This window comes from Phlebotomus papatasi, chromosome 2, assembly GCF_024763615.1.
Source record: "Phlebotomus papatasi isolate M1 chromosome 2, Ppap_2.1, whole genome shotgun sequence".
Taxonomy (NCBI): domain Eukaryota; kingdom Metazoa; phylum Arthropoda; class Insecta; order Diptera; family Psychodidae; genus Phlebotomus; species Phlebotomus papatasi.
In genome coordinates, this window is record NC_077223.1 from 98,193,024 (window position 1) to 98,210,081 (window position 17,058).

Consider the following 17,058-nt stretch of genomic DNA (forward strand, 5'->3'; position numbering starts at 1 on the left):
GTCCTTTTTGCGCGGCATTTTCGAAATTTTTTGTCAATTTCTGGATTTTCAATATCGCCGCATGATGGCGCTACTATTCTGCCACGCTGTCAGTGTGAATGTTCCGGAGTAGCCGAAGCCCACTGCAAAACGAGACAGAGTGCATTCGACAGCATACAAAGTTGCACGCGAAAAAGTCCGTGGAAAAAAGAAACGTGAAAATTTTATCACTGAAATTCAATTGCAATCAGCTGAATTTACGCATACAGAGCCTGCAGTTTGCAGTTTGTTTTCTTGGTCGTGTATCATTTGTTTATCGTATGTCCATCCAGAATCTAAATACATTCGGTAAGTGGGGAATCATTTTTTTATCTGCCTCCATCACCATATCCAAGATGGCGTTGAGTTTTCTTTTGATGTCATTGTTCAATGAAAAACATCCCGTTGAGCGATTTTCCTCATGTTTTCCTCCATTGGGGGTACAATTTATGGGTTTTTGCTTCTGGAAACATCCATAGAGTGAACTTTCTGAAGGAGATTCGTCAGTTTTTCCTTGATCAATTTCCCCAATTTGCAAGAAAGAGACGATGACTCATGGACAAATTTCGTCATTGCAATTTCTTGGAAAGTCTGGGTATTTTTTTTATGAGCTCAATAGAAAGTAAAACATTTAACCTAATTCAAGAGACTACAAGGCCTCTTTGGCAGGGAAATTCTCTCAAAGAGAAAAAGTATTCCTTGATTTCTGTATGCAGTAATTTTACAGTTAAATGGCCACATGAATTATTACTGCGTCATTTTCTCTTTGAACTTCTCGAAGCATCTCTGGGGATTCTTTGTGTGCTGGATGTTAGAGAAACTACAGTGAAAGAATTAATAGCGAGAAAAGTAAATTTCGCGGAAATATTGAGAGAAATTCAGTGGACTTTGGCATTGTTTATAGAAAGATCATGAATGGAAAATTTGCCAATACTACAGAATCTATCCAAAAATGATGAGGCAGACAATTGGAGTCAACAAAAAAAACTCATATATTTCTGGAATTACGCATTTGTCAGACTGATTCTCTTGCTGGGGCTTATCGAACAAAGAGACACTGCATTGAGTAAATATTGTTTGTCCTCCAAGTGCACTCATTTAAAAGGCGATAAAGATAGAAATGTTGGGGAAAAATCAGTAATTTTGAGCCACGAAGAGCCTTGAGGGGGTTTCTCAATTGACTCTGTTGGAGTATGCTTGACCTACTTTTTGGGAGATGGAGTCAGCCCCGAAAATCACGGAAGTCGCGTAATATGAGGCACTAACAGTAGATTTGCAAATTATAGTTGATGCTCCCAAGGAGCTTCTCAAGCTTAATCCTAATTTGGTGTGCTAATCAAGAGACACACCCTTGAGGATTGTGCACTCTACTTTAGGGGAGACCATAAAGGCAGAATTAGCCACGGATGGTATTAGGTAATAGTGCATTAGGGGAAAGCGCGCTACTTTCGGACGACTCAAGCTTCGCACAATTCAATTTTTTCTCTATGTTCCTTATGGATTTCACTCACAACTCTTTTCTGAAATCTTGAGGCATTGGACTAGCTATTAAAATATAATATTACAATGGGCCAAAAACATTTTTTTTTACATTGAAAAAAAAAATGGTTTGTGCGAAGCATAAATCGCCCGAAGGTAGCGCGCTTTTCCCTATAGTTTTCTTTACAAAAAATATTGAGTCTTTATTCAAAGTAATTAACTCCCTCCCTATTCATTGAGATAATATAATGTCATTTGCTGACAAAATTTGCGCCGGTATCCCTACACGTCTAATCCTTATAGAGATTCAATATTTATTAAAAACATCTTATGGTTTTTCTAAAATGCAAATAAAAATCTTCGCATAGAACAAGTACGATAAGTACATTTTACAAACTCATTAGCTCAAAGTAGTAAAAAGTCTTATAGCAAACCTTAATACGAAATTTCACTTTGAAGAGGAATGTTAAATTAAAACTTATAACTCTTATTCTATTTGCCAGTGTTGGAATATCTTAAGACTTATTTCGATTATCTCAAATCTCAATAAATACTGTATTATCTCTTGGAACATTAAAAGTGTACAAAACTGCTACTAGAATTCTTAATGTAGGGCAAAACTTATACCCAACGTAGAATAGATTCTGTTGTGTAAACACGTTTTCGTCATTTCAGTGAGAGTGACAGAGATCTAAATCTAGTCATCTCGCTTATAGGGAGTTCTGAAAACATATTTATTTAACAAAAGTTAAAGTTGTTAATTTATTTAACAAAAGTTATTGTGCGCTGGGCATAATTCCCAGCCCACAATAACTTTTGTTTCGTAAACACGTTTTTGACATTTCAATGAGAGGGAGTGAGATCTAGATCTAGTCATTTCTTTCACTTTCATAGACAATTCTGAAAACATTTAAAAACAAAAGTTAATGTGCGCTGGTCATAATACCCGGCGTACAATAATTTTTGTTTGTAAACTTGTCTTCAAAATTGCATATGAGAAAGAGCGATATGACTATATTTAGATTTCATTCGCTCTCGTTAAAATACCAAGAACATATTTAGAAAACAAAAGTTATTGTGCATTAGCCATAAATTAAAGCAAGATCTAGTCATCTCGCTCATACTTATAGAAGATTTTGAAAACATGTTTACAAACAAAACTTATTGTGCGCTGGTCATTAAACTTAAAACTAGGGCAGCAGTAAACATAGGTTAATTGTAAACACTGCGATTTTTTAAATTAGAAAGGATGAAACCTAGGATTCAATATATTGGGGAGTCTTGTCCTCTGAAGAAGAGGTCGACATCCAAGTAGTGTAAACATAAAAATCAGTGTTTACATCTACCCCATATTTTACTACTGCCTCAGTTTCCTCTACAACATCCGATTTGGGTTTTTCAAAAGGTACGGATAATTTTTGTTTAGCCGAAACAGATAACTGATTTCTACATTAGTAGAAAAATAACATCTAAAAAACAAATTTTTTAGTTTGTGAGAGTGAAAGAGATCTAAATCTAGCCATTTCACTCACTTTAATAGCAGTTTTAATAGGCATTATGCATCTGGCAGAATCACATTGATAATCAAATGCTCTCCTTTTTACCCTAGTTTACGCATTTTCATTACAATTCTTACGCAAGTTCTCAATTACCGTATTACTTTATCTAATACTTTGAGGCACTAGATGAAAATAATATAGGAAAATTGAAGAAATGCAACGAAAATATGATAGCGATAAAGAAAACTACGAATTATTTCTTGTACAGTTTTTTTTTTGCTTACCGTTTGTCGCATGCTCGTTTTATTTCTACAATTTTCTTATATTATTTTCATATACTGCCTCAGGCTCAGAGTATATGATGAGGTAATATAGTAGTTGAGAATTTGCGTAAGAATTGCAATGAAAATGCGTAAATTAAGAAAAAATGCTGAGACTTTGACGTTGACGGAGAGCATTGGCACTGTCAATATGATTCTGCCCTAAATCCAGTCATCTCGCTTACCCTAATAGGCTCGAAAACATATTTACAAAAGTTATTGTGCGTTAGGCATTATTTTTATGAAAATTGTTCCTATGTGCACTGATTTTTTTGAAGGAAAAGACTGAAATGAATTTCTATGAAATAGATAGGAATTTTGAAGACATTGTTTTGGCTTCTACACATTAGAAAAAATTATGTCCATATTTAACAGTTTTTCGTACACCAATTGTTGGCGATTTATATCAATATGGACATATATTTGCCTGGTCTGTAGAGGTCATAACATATTTATACATTGAAAGAAATTTTCGTAAAAATCGTATTTTGAAGAAAATCGATTGTACCACACTATAGAGGGACATCTTAAAATTCTGTCAAAAAGACAAATTTATTAACAAATCTCGCTCCTAATGAGTAGTTTCTGACCTTAATTGACACACTACAAAAAAATCCGTTAATATTTAAAAGAAAATTGAAGAATTTTTTTTACGCGTAGGAAAAACTGTATTTTTTGAATTAAGTAAGGCCTCTATACATTGGGAGAAATTTTTGTCAAATTTTTTTTGTTTTCAAGGAAATCGTCTGCACTGTAGGTGGAAATGTCAAAATTATGTCAAAAATGCAGATTTTGACGAAATTTCTCCCAATGACATAAGTTTGACAGAAAAAAAAATTAATTCAAAATTCCAATTTTGTTTAAAAACAATGTGTAAACTATTTTTCTTTTCAATCAATTTGTGAACTTAAATTTTCAAGACTTTTTTTGTTTGTTTATGTAAAGAAATCTTTAGATTTATTTTACTAAATGTAAATTGATGCAATAAGAAGATATTCATAGTCGAAATTCAATGCCCATGTCTTGGATTGGATAATTCAAAATATTTATTTTTATTAAAATAATTTGAGTAATAATTTATTTTGTCTTGGACTGCTTTTAGACCCCTTTGCAGATGCAATCAAGGGTGCTGATGAAAATGTGCAAGACGGACTTGTACATATAAGAATTCAACAGAGGAATGGTCGCAAGACACTAACTACTGTTCAAGGGCTTTCCTCGGAGTATGACCTGAAGAAGATTGTGCGAACATGTAAAAAGGTAAAGGAATTTGGAATTGAAGTAATTTTTCAATGTGATTGCAAATGTAAACTTTGTGGTGTGATATTTTCAGGAATTTGCGTGCAATGGGACTGTAATTGAGCACCCAGAGTACGGTGAAGTGTTGCAACTGCAAGGTGACCAGCGTGAAAATATTTGTCGCTGGCTTACTAAATCCGGGCTCGCCAAGGCGGAGCAGCTCAAAGTGCACGGATTCTAAAGGAGAAGTAAAAGGCGCAAAGGAAAAAAAAAAGAAAGTAAAGTAACGAAGAAAAGCTTGAAAAAAAAACACAGGACAACGTTGGAGATTTGAAGAAGGATAAACAAAGGAGATTCAATACTGACTAAAGCAAAAAAAAAAATAAAAGAAAGAAAAACAAGAAAATCTCAGAAGGAAGCTGAATGCAAGATAGTTAGCAAAAAAAAGAAGAAATTAAAGAGGAGAAAATATAGCGAAAAAAGAAAAAAGAGAAACAAGTGACGTCAACAATTATCAATTTAATGCCGAAAGCAGCGAGAGGTGGCAGCAAAGGGGGCGGACGTGGAAATTTTCCGTAATTTGAGTTCAAATGCAGAATTAAGTAATAACAAAAAAACTTTTATTTTAATGAGACAGATTATTAATTGAAAAAACAAAGAAATATTTTGCAAAATTCATAATACAAAAAATCCTTTGAAGAAAAAAAAATAAACGAAACTTGTTCAAATGTAATTTCTCCCTAAATATTTTTTGGGCAAACTAAAAGAAGAAAAAAAAACATAAATAAAATAAAAACTCAATGATTCTCCATTAAAAAAAATTTACAGTATCAAGTTGAAATATTATAATAACGGAATAATAAAAAAAAACAGAATGATATTCTTTAAACTTTTTCATAATTAAATGTAAAAGGAAAGATAATAGATTTTAGTAGACAATTTTCCCTTTCTCTGTGTTAAAGAAAACGTTAAAAAAAAGAAGAAGAAAAAAGTTGAAAGGACAAGAAAGTGCGAAACTTTCTTTTTGACTTTGTAACGAGATTTAATTTTTTTTTGTTTTTATATTAAACAAGAAACATTTCTGTGAGATAATGAAAATCACGTGGAATTTACTGAGATGACACTTGATGGAATAAGCTTGAAAAAGATAAAAAAAGGAAAAATAAATCAGTCATCAAGGTATATTTTTTAGGAAAAATAGAATCTTAAAGCGAAAACGCGTTATCAAATATAAAATCCGCAAAAGGAAGGAAGGAAGAAAAGCCGCTAGACGAAAAAGAATGTAAATGGATTTATCTCAATGCACAGTCAATTGTTTGCATTAAGAAATGTATCTTGGAGCAATTGATGTTTTCAGAGAGTGTGGATATTTGTTTTTCTCAGTCACACACCAATCAAATTTAGGACAATTTTTCCTCTTTATATTCCTTTTTTTAATTTGAGAATGCCCTAATTTTTTTCTACAATTTTTTTTTGAAACATTTCACTGGAAAACTAATTTACAACTGAATAAACTATAGATGGAAAGCTTACCTTAAAAAAAACTGGTGTTATTTTTTTTATCTTTTGTGGCTGTTATGCACACTGCCAATGCTACAAACGGATAAAGTGGCTCCTTTTCTCAGCCCAGAACCAATTAAACATTAATAAATTCAATATGATTCATGGTTAATTTTTTTTCTTCATAACATTTAAAATTTACTGAATAAAAATTATTGAGTAAAATTGGTAAGTTTTTAATTTGATGGTACGTAAAAAGATGAACCATGTGATGCCCAATTTGCGGATTGGCCAGGAAGAAAAAATATGAGTGCGTCAGCCGAGAATCGAACTCGGATCAACTGCTTGGAAGGCAACTATGCTAACCATTACACCACTGACGCCACGGAATTCAGACGAGAAGAATTGGAGTGGGTCGAAAGTGATCTCTCTAATTCGTGTATACAACGTAGCAGAGTCGCTTGAATTTAATCATGGATTATCAAAAGTTTTTCACAGCCGGCAGTCCGTCCGAGCTTTCTTCTAACATGAAATCTTATTAACTTCCAAACCCTCGAAACTAAGATTCGGGCAAAGGAGACAACCTTATGAAGATTTCCTCTTTCGCAAGTGATCAATCTCATTTTTAGTACAGGAGGTTGGGGCAGATTCACGCAGCTGAACAATTTTTCAGGACTCATTTGCCAAAAGAATATGAAAAATATGAACCATATTCAAAATAACTATCTACAGGGAGTTCCGCTTTCATGTAATTCTCGCGAATTCTAGAGACCGAAAAAAAGGAGACTTCTTTTAACACTTCATAGAACCCTAACTAAAAGTGTCATGGAAGGACCAAGTGACAGCCGCTGCCATTTAACGGATTTTACAAAATATTTTGATAATTTTAATTATATTTTAATATTCGAAGCTTTAGTCAGTTCTTTTCTGGTGTCTAAATCTGAAATATCTTCTCCTTGGGTACTGTATCTAAAGATTTCTAAACCATTCGATGTTTCCATCTTTATCAGAATCATGGAGTAAGGGAAAGTGGTCTGCCTTTGAATGTTTAAATTTTTCTCTTAATTTTCAAAGCCAAAATTCTACTTTATGAACAATAGTTAATACTATTAACTATTTTCTATTAACTTCGCTTAACAAAATGGAATTTTAGCTTTGGGGAGGGAATAAGATAAAATTGAATAATTCCCATAATTATTCATATTTCCCAATTCAATATTTTCCATAATTCTTCTCAATAATTTGCAAAAACACTTTCAATTTGTTCTTTTAAGGCTTTTATATAAGGGAAGAGTACCCCGGATCGGAATGTTAAGAGACATGCTTCATATTTAGTTGAAAATATAATCCACAAAACATTATTTGGTATTTTTATGTTTGCTAATTGATACATTAGTGATCCCTTTAACTATATCTGTGCTTTTGAATTTTTAATTTTTACAATAAATTAATAAAAAATATGTGTAATTCGTGTAATTGCAAACTTGCACTCTTTACCTCGGATCGTCAGAAATTTAATCAAGTGTCTCAGGGAAAATTGGTTTTATACATTAAATTTAAGTTAATGCACTGTATTCATGTGGGAGTTTAATGGTAAAAAGTAGCTAATAATTTTTAAAAAATCATTTAATTTGGAGCAACAATGTGGTATTAACCTGACAATCCGAGGAACACTGCCGATCGCTGGTACACTTCCCTTACTAACAATCAAGAAAATTACATCTGCAGAACGTCAAACTGCCGTATAAAATGCATATGGCAGCTACTGCCACTTGGTCCTTCCGAGTGCAGTTTTTTGTTGTTGCAATATATTTTTACATTAATATTTAATTTTTATTAAAAATTTTATAACGAAAAAATGGCCAGATAAATTCTGCACGCATTCAATCAGGCGTCCAGGCGAAATGATATATTATTTATTTATTTATTTATTTCCAAAATGACGGGACGTCATCCATTGGATGGTTTCCCGTGAAGTTGGTTACTTACAAGATATTCTTAATATTACAACTATTAACAAACTTCATTAATTTTTTAATTTCTTCTTCGTTATCAGATAAGGCAATTTTGGGATTTAAATTGATTTTATATATAATTCTCTCTCTTTCATATTTTTCACATTCAAAAATTATATGATTTATGGTAAGTGGTTGATGACAGATTTCACAAACTGGGGGTGTTTGCCCCCTTTCCATTAAATATCCATGTGTTGCGCGAGAATGCCCAATTCGTATTCTTGTTAGTAAAGTTTCATTTCTCCTACTTTCTCTAATTGAAGTTGTCCAAGGAGAAATATTTTGCTTTATTTTCCAAAGTTTATTTACAGATCCTGTTTGTGGATTAGCGGCTGTTGTGAGCCATTCCTGATTCCATTTATTTAATATCCTATTTTTAGCAAAAGTTTTTAAATCGTGGGATGGAATTAAATAAGATTCATCCACAGCTTGTTCATGTGCTGCCTTAGCAGCCTGATCAGCTGCCTCATTGCCTGGTATTCCTGAATGTCCGGGAATCCAGATCAATGAAACTTGTGATCCTTGTGATAACAATTGTTTAGCTAGGGAATTTATATCAACTATAATTGATGATTTTTTGTTTGATTGAGATAAAACAGCTTGTACTACACTTAAGGAATCAGTAAAAATTGCAATATTTTCATTTTCAAAATTTTGACATGGTATATCTTGTAGGACAGTTTTAATTGCGTATGCTTCTGCAGTAAAAATAGAGCATTCTTGCGGAATACGACGAGTTTGTGAAACTTGATCATCATAAATGATTCCAAAACCCGTATAAGTTTCTGTTTTAGAACCATCAGTAAATAAAATATTATGATGTTTATATTTAGTAAATATTTTTTCTAATTCATTTTTGTACTTTGTGTTATCTTTTTGATAGTAGTTTAAAAGGTGAGTTTCCGTACAAATGGAGTTTGGCCATTGAGGGTTCCCCTGAATTCTTTTCTGTTTTGATATATTATCTATAGGAATTTCAAATTCGAGGCATAATATTTTAAATTCATAAACAATTCCACTACGACCTATTGAATGATTTGAATTGGCAAAAAGGGAATAATTAATATGATCTGGGAGACTCAAAATCTTAATACCGTATTGTAGTATTAGCAATCTTCTTCTATAATAGAGTGAGTACACACCAGACTCACAAAGAATACTGCTTATTGGGCTGGTTTTAAATGCACCTATAGACATTCTAATTCCTGAGTTATGAATGGAATCAAGTTTCTGCAAAATACTTTTAGATCCAGAATTAATAACAATTGCCCCATAATCTAATTGAGATAAAACTAAGGATTTATATAACGTCAATAAATTTTTTCTATTTCCTCCCCATCTTTGGTTAGAGACACACTTTATAATATTAAGGTTTCTGCTACATTTTGTTTTTACGTAAACTACATGGGACTTCCAGTTTAATTTACTGTCAAAAATAACCCCAAGGAACTTATGCGAATCTTTATATTCAATTGATTGATTATAGATTGATAGTCCTGGGTTTTCAGTCAGTTTCTTCTTTCTATTAAAGTGGACCGCTTCTGTTTTACTTGGAGAAAAAATTGCCCCAATATCACTTGACCATTCCTCTAACTGGTTTAAAGTTAGTTGAAGGTCATTTTGAATGTTGTTTAAATTTGTCCCATTAGTATAAATAGTAATATCATCAGCAAATATTAAAGCTTTAACATTATCAGTAGGAAGATATTTTGTTATAGAATTCATATAAATTAAAAATAAATTAACTGAAATAACTGCTCCTTGTGGAACTCCATTTTGAAGAATAAATGTATCAGAAACTTCATTTCCCACTGCTACTTTAAAATATCTATCACTTAAAAAATTTTTAATATAATAAGCTAAATGACCTTTGATTCCTAATTCTTTAATTTGCCTTAAAATTTCATATCTCCAGGTCATGTCATAAGCCTTTTGTAAATCCATGAAAACTGCAATTAGGTGTTCACCTCTCGCAAAGGATTCATGAATATCATTCGATAGATGCACTACATGATCGATTGTAGACATTTTCTGCCTAAAACCAGCTTGATACTTATATATTAGATTATTATCTTCTAAGAAAAAACTCAGTCTTCTATTAACCATTTTCTCCATTACTTTACTTACGCAGGACGTTAAGGAAATTGGACGATAACTTTGCGGATCACTAGCCTTCTTGCCTGGTTTCAAAATGGGAATTATAATAGCCATTCTCCATTCTTCCGGAAAAGTGTTACTAATGTAAATGTCATTTATAATTTCTAATAATTTATGTTGATCAGATAGATTTAAATTTTTAATCATGTCGTAACTTATTTCATCTTCTCCTGGAGTAGTGTTTCCACATTGTTTTAGTGCAAATTCTAATTCATAAAATTCAAATTTTTGGTTATATATATCTGTATTTTCATTTATGAAATCAATATTTTCTCTTTCTTTTTGGAGTTTTTGTTCAAGGAATTTTTTAGAATAGTTCTCATCTGATGAATTACTACAAAATTGTTCAGCGATTCTTTGCGCAATTTCTTGAGTGTTATCAATGACATTTCCATCTACAATTAAATATTTAATAGAATTTGACTTATTTCTATTCATTATTTTCCCAATCATTGACCACACTTCTGTTGGAGTAGTATTTATATTAATTTCTGAAACAAATTTTTGAAAACTTTCAAGTGGCGCTTTTCTTAGCTTATTTTGGACTAGAGCTTTCACATCTTTGTATTGCGTTTTAATATCATCACAGTTTTTGCCTTTTCTTTCATTTTTTTGTACTTTATTACACAGTCTATTTCGTTTTTTAATAAGGCTCTTTAATTCATCATTAACTCTTTCGCGTCATTAGGGTCATATGTGACCCGGCGAAAAAAAATTTTTTTTTGACTATTTACTTTAATTGAAATCTATCTGTTTGTGCACGATATCATAATAGAAGGATGTAAGATTCTTGGCTAATTTTCTCAAGACTCCAGATATTCAGGAAAAGAAAATATTTGAGATCAAAAATCACTAATTTCGAACTTCGTGAAATGACTTTTCTTTTTCAAAATTTTTTATATTCATTTATTTTTTTCAGCAAAAAGTTCTTCAAAAACACAAAATAGAATATCCAAATGTTGTATATTGCATATTTTGATTTAATAAACTACTCTCAATTTTCCAGAAACGCGCGTAGAATATTCCGGGTCATATATGACCCTGGTGTCCCCAAGGGTAAAAGATTATGAAAGTGTTTTTGTGCCAACCCTATAACAAAAATTTACAATTTTCACTTTGACGTGACGTGATTTTTCATGAGATGAAAATTTTATGTTTACTTTATTATTTAGTGCGCAATCTCAAGTGAATCTTGATAAATTTCAGTGAACGTTTGTTATTGTCTCAGTGGGAAAAGGTAATTGCTATGAATTGTATATTCTTTCTCCTAATTGAAAAGTTTTCTTTGCAGGATGTCAGCTCTTGCGTTAGAGGATCTTTTTTGTCAAGATCATCATGAGGAAGACTATGAAGAAGTTGAGATCTTTTATTTGGACGAAAGTGATGACGAATTACTTCTTAGAATTATTGAAGACCAAGAGAGTTTGAATGATATTGATTGTTGCGTCGAACAAGGAGATGAAGTTCCGGAAGAGGCTGCGCTGATTCCTCTGCCGAATAGGAATGCAACTAGTACTTCGCGCAAAAGGAAGGTCACTGGTGGACCGAAGATATCTGGATCGAAAGATCAAAGCAAGAAGGTAGACGCTAAGGTCAGTTGGGACAGAAATTATCACCAAGATTCACGTGAAATTGTGGAGTTTCCATATAGCGATGTCAAGCTTAACATTGAGAACGATAATCTGTCTCCATTTCAAGTTTTCCTGGAGACCGTCTGCTTCATGGAACTGTCAATTCTTGTACGAGATCAAAGTGAACTATATATGCGCCAGAAAGGAATATCATTTTGCATGACAGATGACGAATTCCGTACATATATTGGAATTAATTTTCTCATGGGATACCACCATTTGCCAAAGCAACGCGATTACTGGTCGACAGACCCAGACATGAATGTTCCTTTCGTTGCAAACGCTATGACTAGGAGAAGATATGAAGAAATTAGAGCAGCGTTACATTTTGTTGACAATGAAACAGCGGATCGGAACGACCGGGCCTATAAGGTGAGGCCAATCATAGATCATTTCAATTCTGCATTTCAAAAAGCCAGAGAACCTAGCAAAACCCAGGCGATTGACGAACATATGATAAAGTTCAAAGGGCGAAGTAAGATGAAGCAGTATATGAAAGACAAACCCATAAAATGGGGGTTCAAGTTGTGGTGCCGCTGTGATTCTTTAACTGGCTTTCTCTACGAATGTGACATATATGTGGGAAAGAAATCGTCACCAGATTTCGGTTTGGGCGAAAGTGTAGTCCTTCAATTCACTGAAAAAATTCAGCACATAGGCTGTGAAGTCTATTTTGATAATTTCTTCAATTCTATCCGTTTGCAAATGCTTTTGCTTGAAAAAGGAATTTTTTCTTGCGGCACAGTTCAGAAGCATAGGAAAAACTTGCCGAGTGATTTGTTGGATGATAAGCAAATGAAGAGAGGAGATTTTGACTGGCGCTGTAGTGGACAGATTGTCTGTGTGAAATGGATGGACAAAAAATCGGTTCTTCTGCTCTCCAATTTTCTATCACCATTACAAACAAATGATGTAAAGCGCCGACAAACCGGCAGTGCAGAAAAACTGGATATCAATTGCCCTACGATGATCTCCATATATAACCAAAATATGAATGGTGTTGATGTCATGGATCAGATGAAAAGCTACTACGAAAATGATAGAAAGACTACCATGAAATATTACACAAAAGTCTTTTGGGACCTATTTGAAATTGGACTGCACAATGCATGTATCATTTACAATCAGTTGGTAGAGGAGAGATTCGATGGAAACAAATTAACTTTCCTTCAATTTAAGCAAATTGTGACAAGATCTCTGGTCGCCTACTCTGCTGGCAGATTGCGTGCAACTCCAGTCCGAAAGACGCCACTTCTGCCATCGCAAGGACTTACACATTTTGTTGTGAGAAGCGATGAGAGGCGTAGATGTATTTTTTGCTTTAGAAATGGGAAAAAAGAGGTGAAAACTGATTGCAAGTGTGAGGCATGTGAAGTTTACCTATGTCTTACCACCACCCGCAACTGCTTCAAAGAGTACCATATGAAACTCAAATGAAATCTTCAAAATTAATATTTTTATTTTTATACTTTGTCTTGTCTTCAAAAGTTTGAAAAAAATACTTGAAATATTCAAAAAAAAAAATTTATTAATAAAGTATTGTTCACTGATTAAAAAAAATTGAGATTTTACTTGTCGTCGAAAAGAGTGGAAAAATCCTACGCCACAGTGGACGAGTCGCAGGAAATCTGAAATTTTTTCACCATACAATGTAGTTGGGACATTGTTTTTCTTTGTGAAATGCAGGTGGGACATCTTGCTCCTGGACATTTCATCTTATATCTGATGAATTATAACATATTTTGCGATATTTTTTATGAGAAGCAAGCGTCTCATATTGTGCAATTGTATTGTGTGTGAATAAATATGTGGATAAGTTGATTTTTGCCAAATACCACTCAAAATATTGTGACAGTGACTGTTCAAGGGGATTACCAGGAAGATTCCTTGAACACCAGGAGTACAGTGTTCACCAAAGCAATCCAGTTTGCCATGGTTTTGGCCAAATTAACAACTTCAAGCAAAAAAAACTCTCAGAAAGCCCGTAATATAGATTTTTAAAATGGTATGTACACTTCCCTTGAGGACCACAGGGTCATATATGACCCGGGGTTTTTCCGGGTTTTCACGCAATGGAAAATTTTTTTTCTCTCAGAACTATTATATTAGATCATAAAGCATTAGGAAAAACTCAATTTTACATGATTTCATCTGCTGAATAAAAGTGGGACGCGAAAGAGTTAAACCATGGTAGAGATGGTTTATTTATTAAGTTACTAGTACGTGGGATAGAATCATTAGCACTGTCTATAATTGACTTTTGAAATTCTGATAATTTATTAAGCGGTGAAGTTTCAGATAAATTTACTTTTGACATATTTCTTTGAAATTTATTCCAATCAGCTCTTTTTAAATTAAATTTACTTCTTTTAGATATATTCATTTTTGTACCTAACAGTTTATTGCAAATTACAAAGTGGTCCGACCCATTTTCACCTAAACATGAAAACTCAACTTTACCTCCTAGTTGAGGAGAGGCTAAAGACAGGTCAATTGAACTAAAGGAATTGTATGCTAAGGAAAAATGAGTATCACAACCATCATTTAAACATATTAAATCAAAATTATCTATGATACTTTCAATCATTTCGCCTCTTTTATCTAATTTATTTCCTCCCCAAATTGGGTTTTTGGCATTAAAATCTCCCATTAATAGGAAAGGATTTGGAATTTGTCTAATTAAATTTATTAAATTATCTTTTAATTTTCTGATTTCATTATTATTCATTGAATTGGGTGGCAAATAAATTGAAACTATGTTTACTTTGTAAGGGTATTCAATTTCAATACCGACTACTTGTAATTCAGTGTTAAAATTAAGCAATTTATATGTAAATCCTTCTTTAATCATTATTAAAACACCTCCGCTAGCTATTAAATTATCGGTATAATTTTTAAATTCAATATTGTATCCTTTGAATTGAGGTGATCGTTTATCATTTAAAAGAGATTCTTGTAAACAAACAATTATTGGGTCGATTCTATTTATTATAATTCTAAGATCACTGAAATGGCTATAATAGCCATTTATATTCCATTGCAAAATTGAAAAATCTTGGTTTAGTTGATTTCTACTTACAATAGTTGAGTTGATAGATTCCACCTGCCGGTGTCAATATGGCCCACCATGGGTGGCGGTGGAGCCAGAAGGACCTCCCGCAGGAGGTTGGGTGGTGTGAGTGATTTCACTCACAGATTGAAGGTTCTGTACAAAGAACTGTTCTTGTTGTTGATGATTGGTGCTGAATGTCCTCTCGCTTCGCTGACTGCTTTCTTGTTTCTCTTGTTGACGATTTCGAGCATCTTGTAGTTTGCGGTGGAGATCCTCTCTCTGTTCCAGGGGGGCAGGATTTTGAGGATGTGAATCACATTCCTCAATTTCCTGCATTTCAGAATCTGCAGCTTCTTCAGCTCGTGCCCGCTTCACTGATTTCAATGTCTTTTTCGGTTGAGTCACTGCACGAGAGTTGTTCTTCCTCTTCGTTGGAGTTTGACTTGGTTGATTTGCTGGCTGGCTCTTCTGTTGAGGCGTTTCCTTGGGTTCTGGCAAAGGTGGGAAGTCTTCTTCCTCCATTGACAGAGCAGCATAAGGATTTGTGCTGAGAACGCTTACATATGTATTGGTGTTGCGTTGAACCACTGGGAACTTTCGATTTGCTTCATCCCAAGACAGCATTTCCTCTGCCATGGCTTGATTGATATTTCGCTGGCGAATTTTCGCTGTACAATTTGGTGAAGAAGTTGGATGGTTTCCTCCACATCCTGCACACTTGAGATTTTCACAGAAGTCGTCATGGGATGGTCGTCCACATCCCTTACAAATCTTTTCATTCACACACCTGGAGGCAGTATGGTTGAATTTGTAGCAATTGCCACATTGAACGTATTTTTTCACGTACAAATTGCATTGGCAAGAGATGCAGTCGAAGAAAACTCTTTGTGGTGCTCCAAAGCCTTCGATGAAAATCTTGATTCTTCTGGCGGGAATCCACTCGGGAGTACCAGCATTAGTGGTAATCTTTCTCTTCATTCTGAAGACGCGCAACACTTTGCGCCCTCCAGGAGCTTCAATGTTATTCAGGAGCCAATCATCTGGGATATTTGTATCTACATCCCATACTATTGCTGCAGTCGCAACATAGTAAAGTGGGATGTACGCGTTGTAGCCGGCATCCTTAAGGCACTGGTTTGAGGTGAGATTATTTGCAATTTTTGCACTTCCGCAGTATGCAATTATTCTTTTTCCAAATTGTTGGAGAATAATTTCATTCCTTGTATGACTTTTTTTGATCACATTATTGATCTCGAAAGTACTGGCAGTGCCATTTGGCTTCGCAATAATCACTTTGAAAGCCAGGTATCTGGTGGCTTCGCTGTATTGGTAATTCTCCGCCGGCGCTGGTAGCGTCATCGGCTGCAGTGGCGTTGTCGGCGTCAGTGTTGTAGGCGGCGGCGGGTCTTCCCGTGGCCTATCCGGAGGTTCTTTCCCTCCTCCTTCAATCATCTTCTCCTCTACTTACTTCTCACAGATAAAGAAGGAACTTTTGAGTATTTTTCCTCAAAAATTTGCGGATTTTACTTATAAAATTTGCGATAAATTTGAGAGCTTCAGAAATCACGTCCTTACGGCAGCGCCACCTTCCTCAGAATGAATGATATATTATTCAATATAAAAAATAAAATTGAAAACTAAATTGGCAGCGGCTGCCACTAGAGTCCTTCCAAGTGTTAAATAAGTTATGGAAACGCCGTAAAATATGCAAAATATTGTTATTGCAAATTTCTTGTGCTTTTTTCAGAAACGACTTCCGGAACCTCCTACTGTTGCCATCCCCTTGCTACTGTTGATAGCATTTCACGTCGGTTTATTCCCACAATACAGAGAGGACGTTCTAATAAAAAATCTGTGCCAGTTTTCATATAAAATAATTTTTCTGAAATTGAATAAAATGAGTGTGACTGGCACTGGATTCTCGGGCGATACACGCACTTTTATAGCGAATTGAATCACTTCTCGCTTTTTTTTTTAAATTAATAGTTCGTTATCAAATAGATGTCCAATTGCATGGGACCTACCAAACGATCGGAAAATATATTCTCTTCCTTTTGTGGAACAACATTTTTTATAGCGGCCCTCGGTAGTTGGAGATCTAAAAAGAAAGTTCAAGATCTACTCACTAAAAGAAGCCCTCAGTTTTAA

General features: G+C 33.9%; 1 protein-coding gene and 1 non-coding gene across 2 annotated transcripts; one reads left to right on the forward strand and one right to left on the reverse strand.

Moving 5' to 3' along the window:
* Positions 1-98: 98 nt before the first annotated feature.
* LOC129800345 (eukaryotic translation initiation factor eIF1) lies at positions 99-6,099 on the forward strand. The gene is made up of 3 exons (XM_055844669.1): positions 99-327; positions 4,419-4,576; positions 4,650-6,099. The coding sequence occupies exons 1-3, from the start codon at positions 99-101 to the stop codon at positions 4,794-4,796; spliced, it is 534 nt and encodes a 177-aa protein (XP_055700644.1). The 3' UTR covers positions 4,797-6,099.
* A 267-nt stretch (positions 6,100-6,366) lies between these two features.
* Trnag-ucc (transfer RNA glycine (anticodon UCC)) lies at positions 6,367-6,438 on the reverse strand. Its single transcript has one exon. It is a non-coding gene; the product is annotated as a tRNA-Gly (tRNA).
* Positions 6,439-17,058: the final 10,620 nt, after the last annotated feature.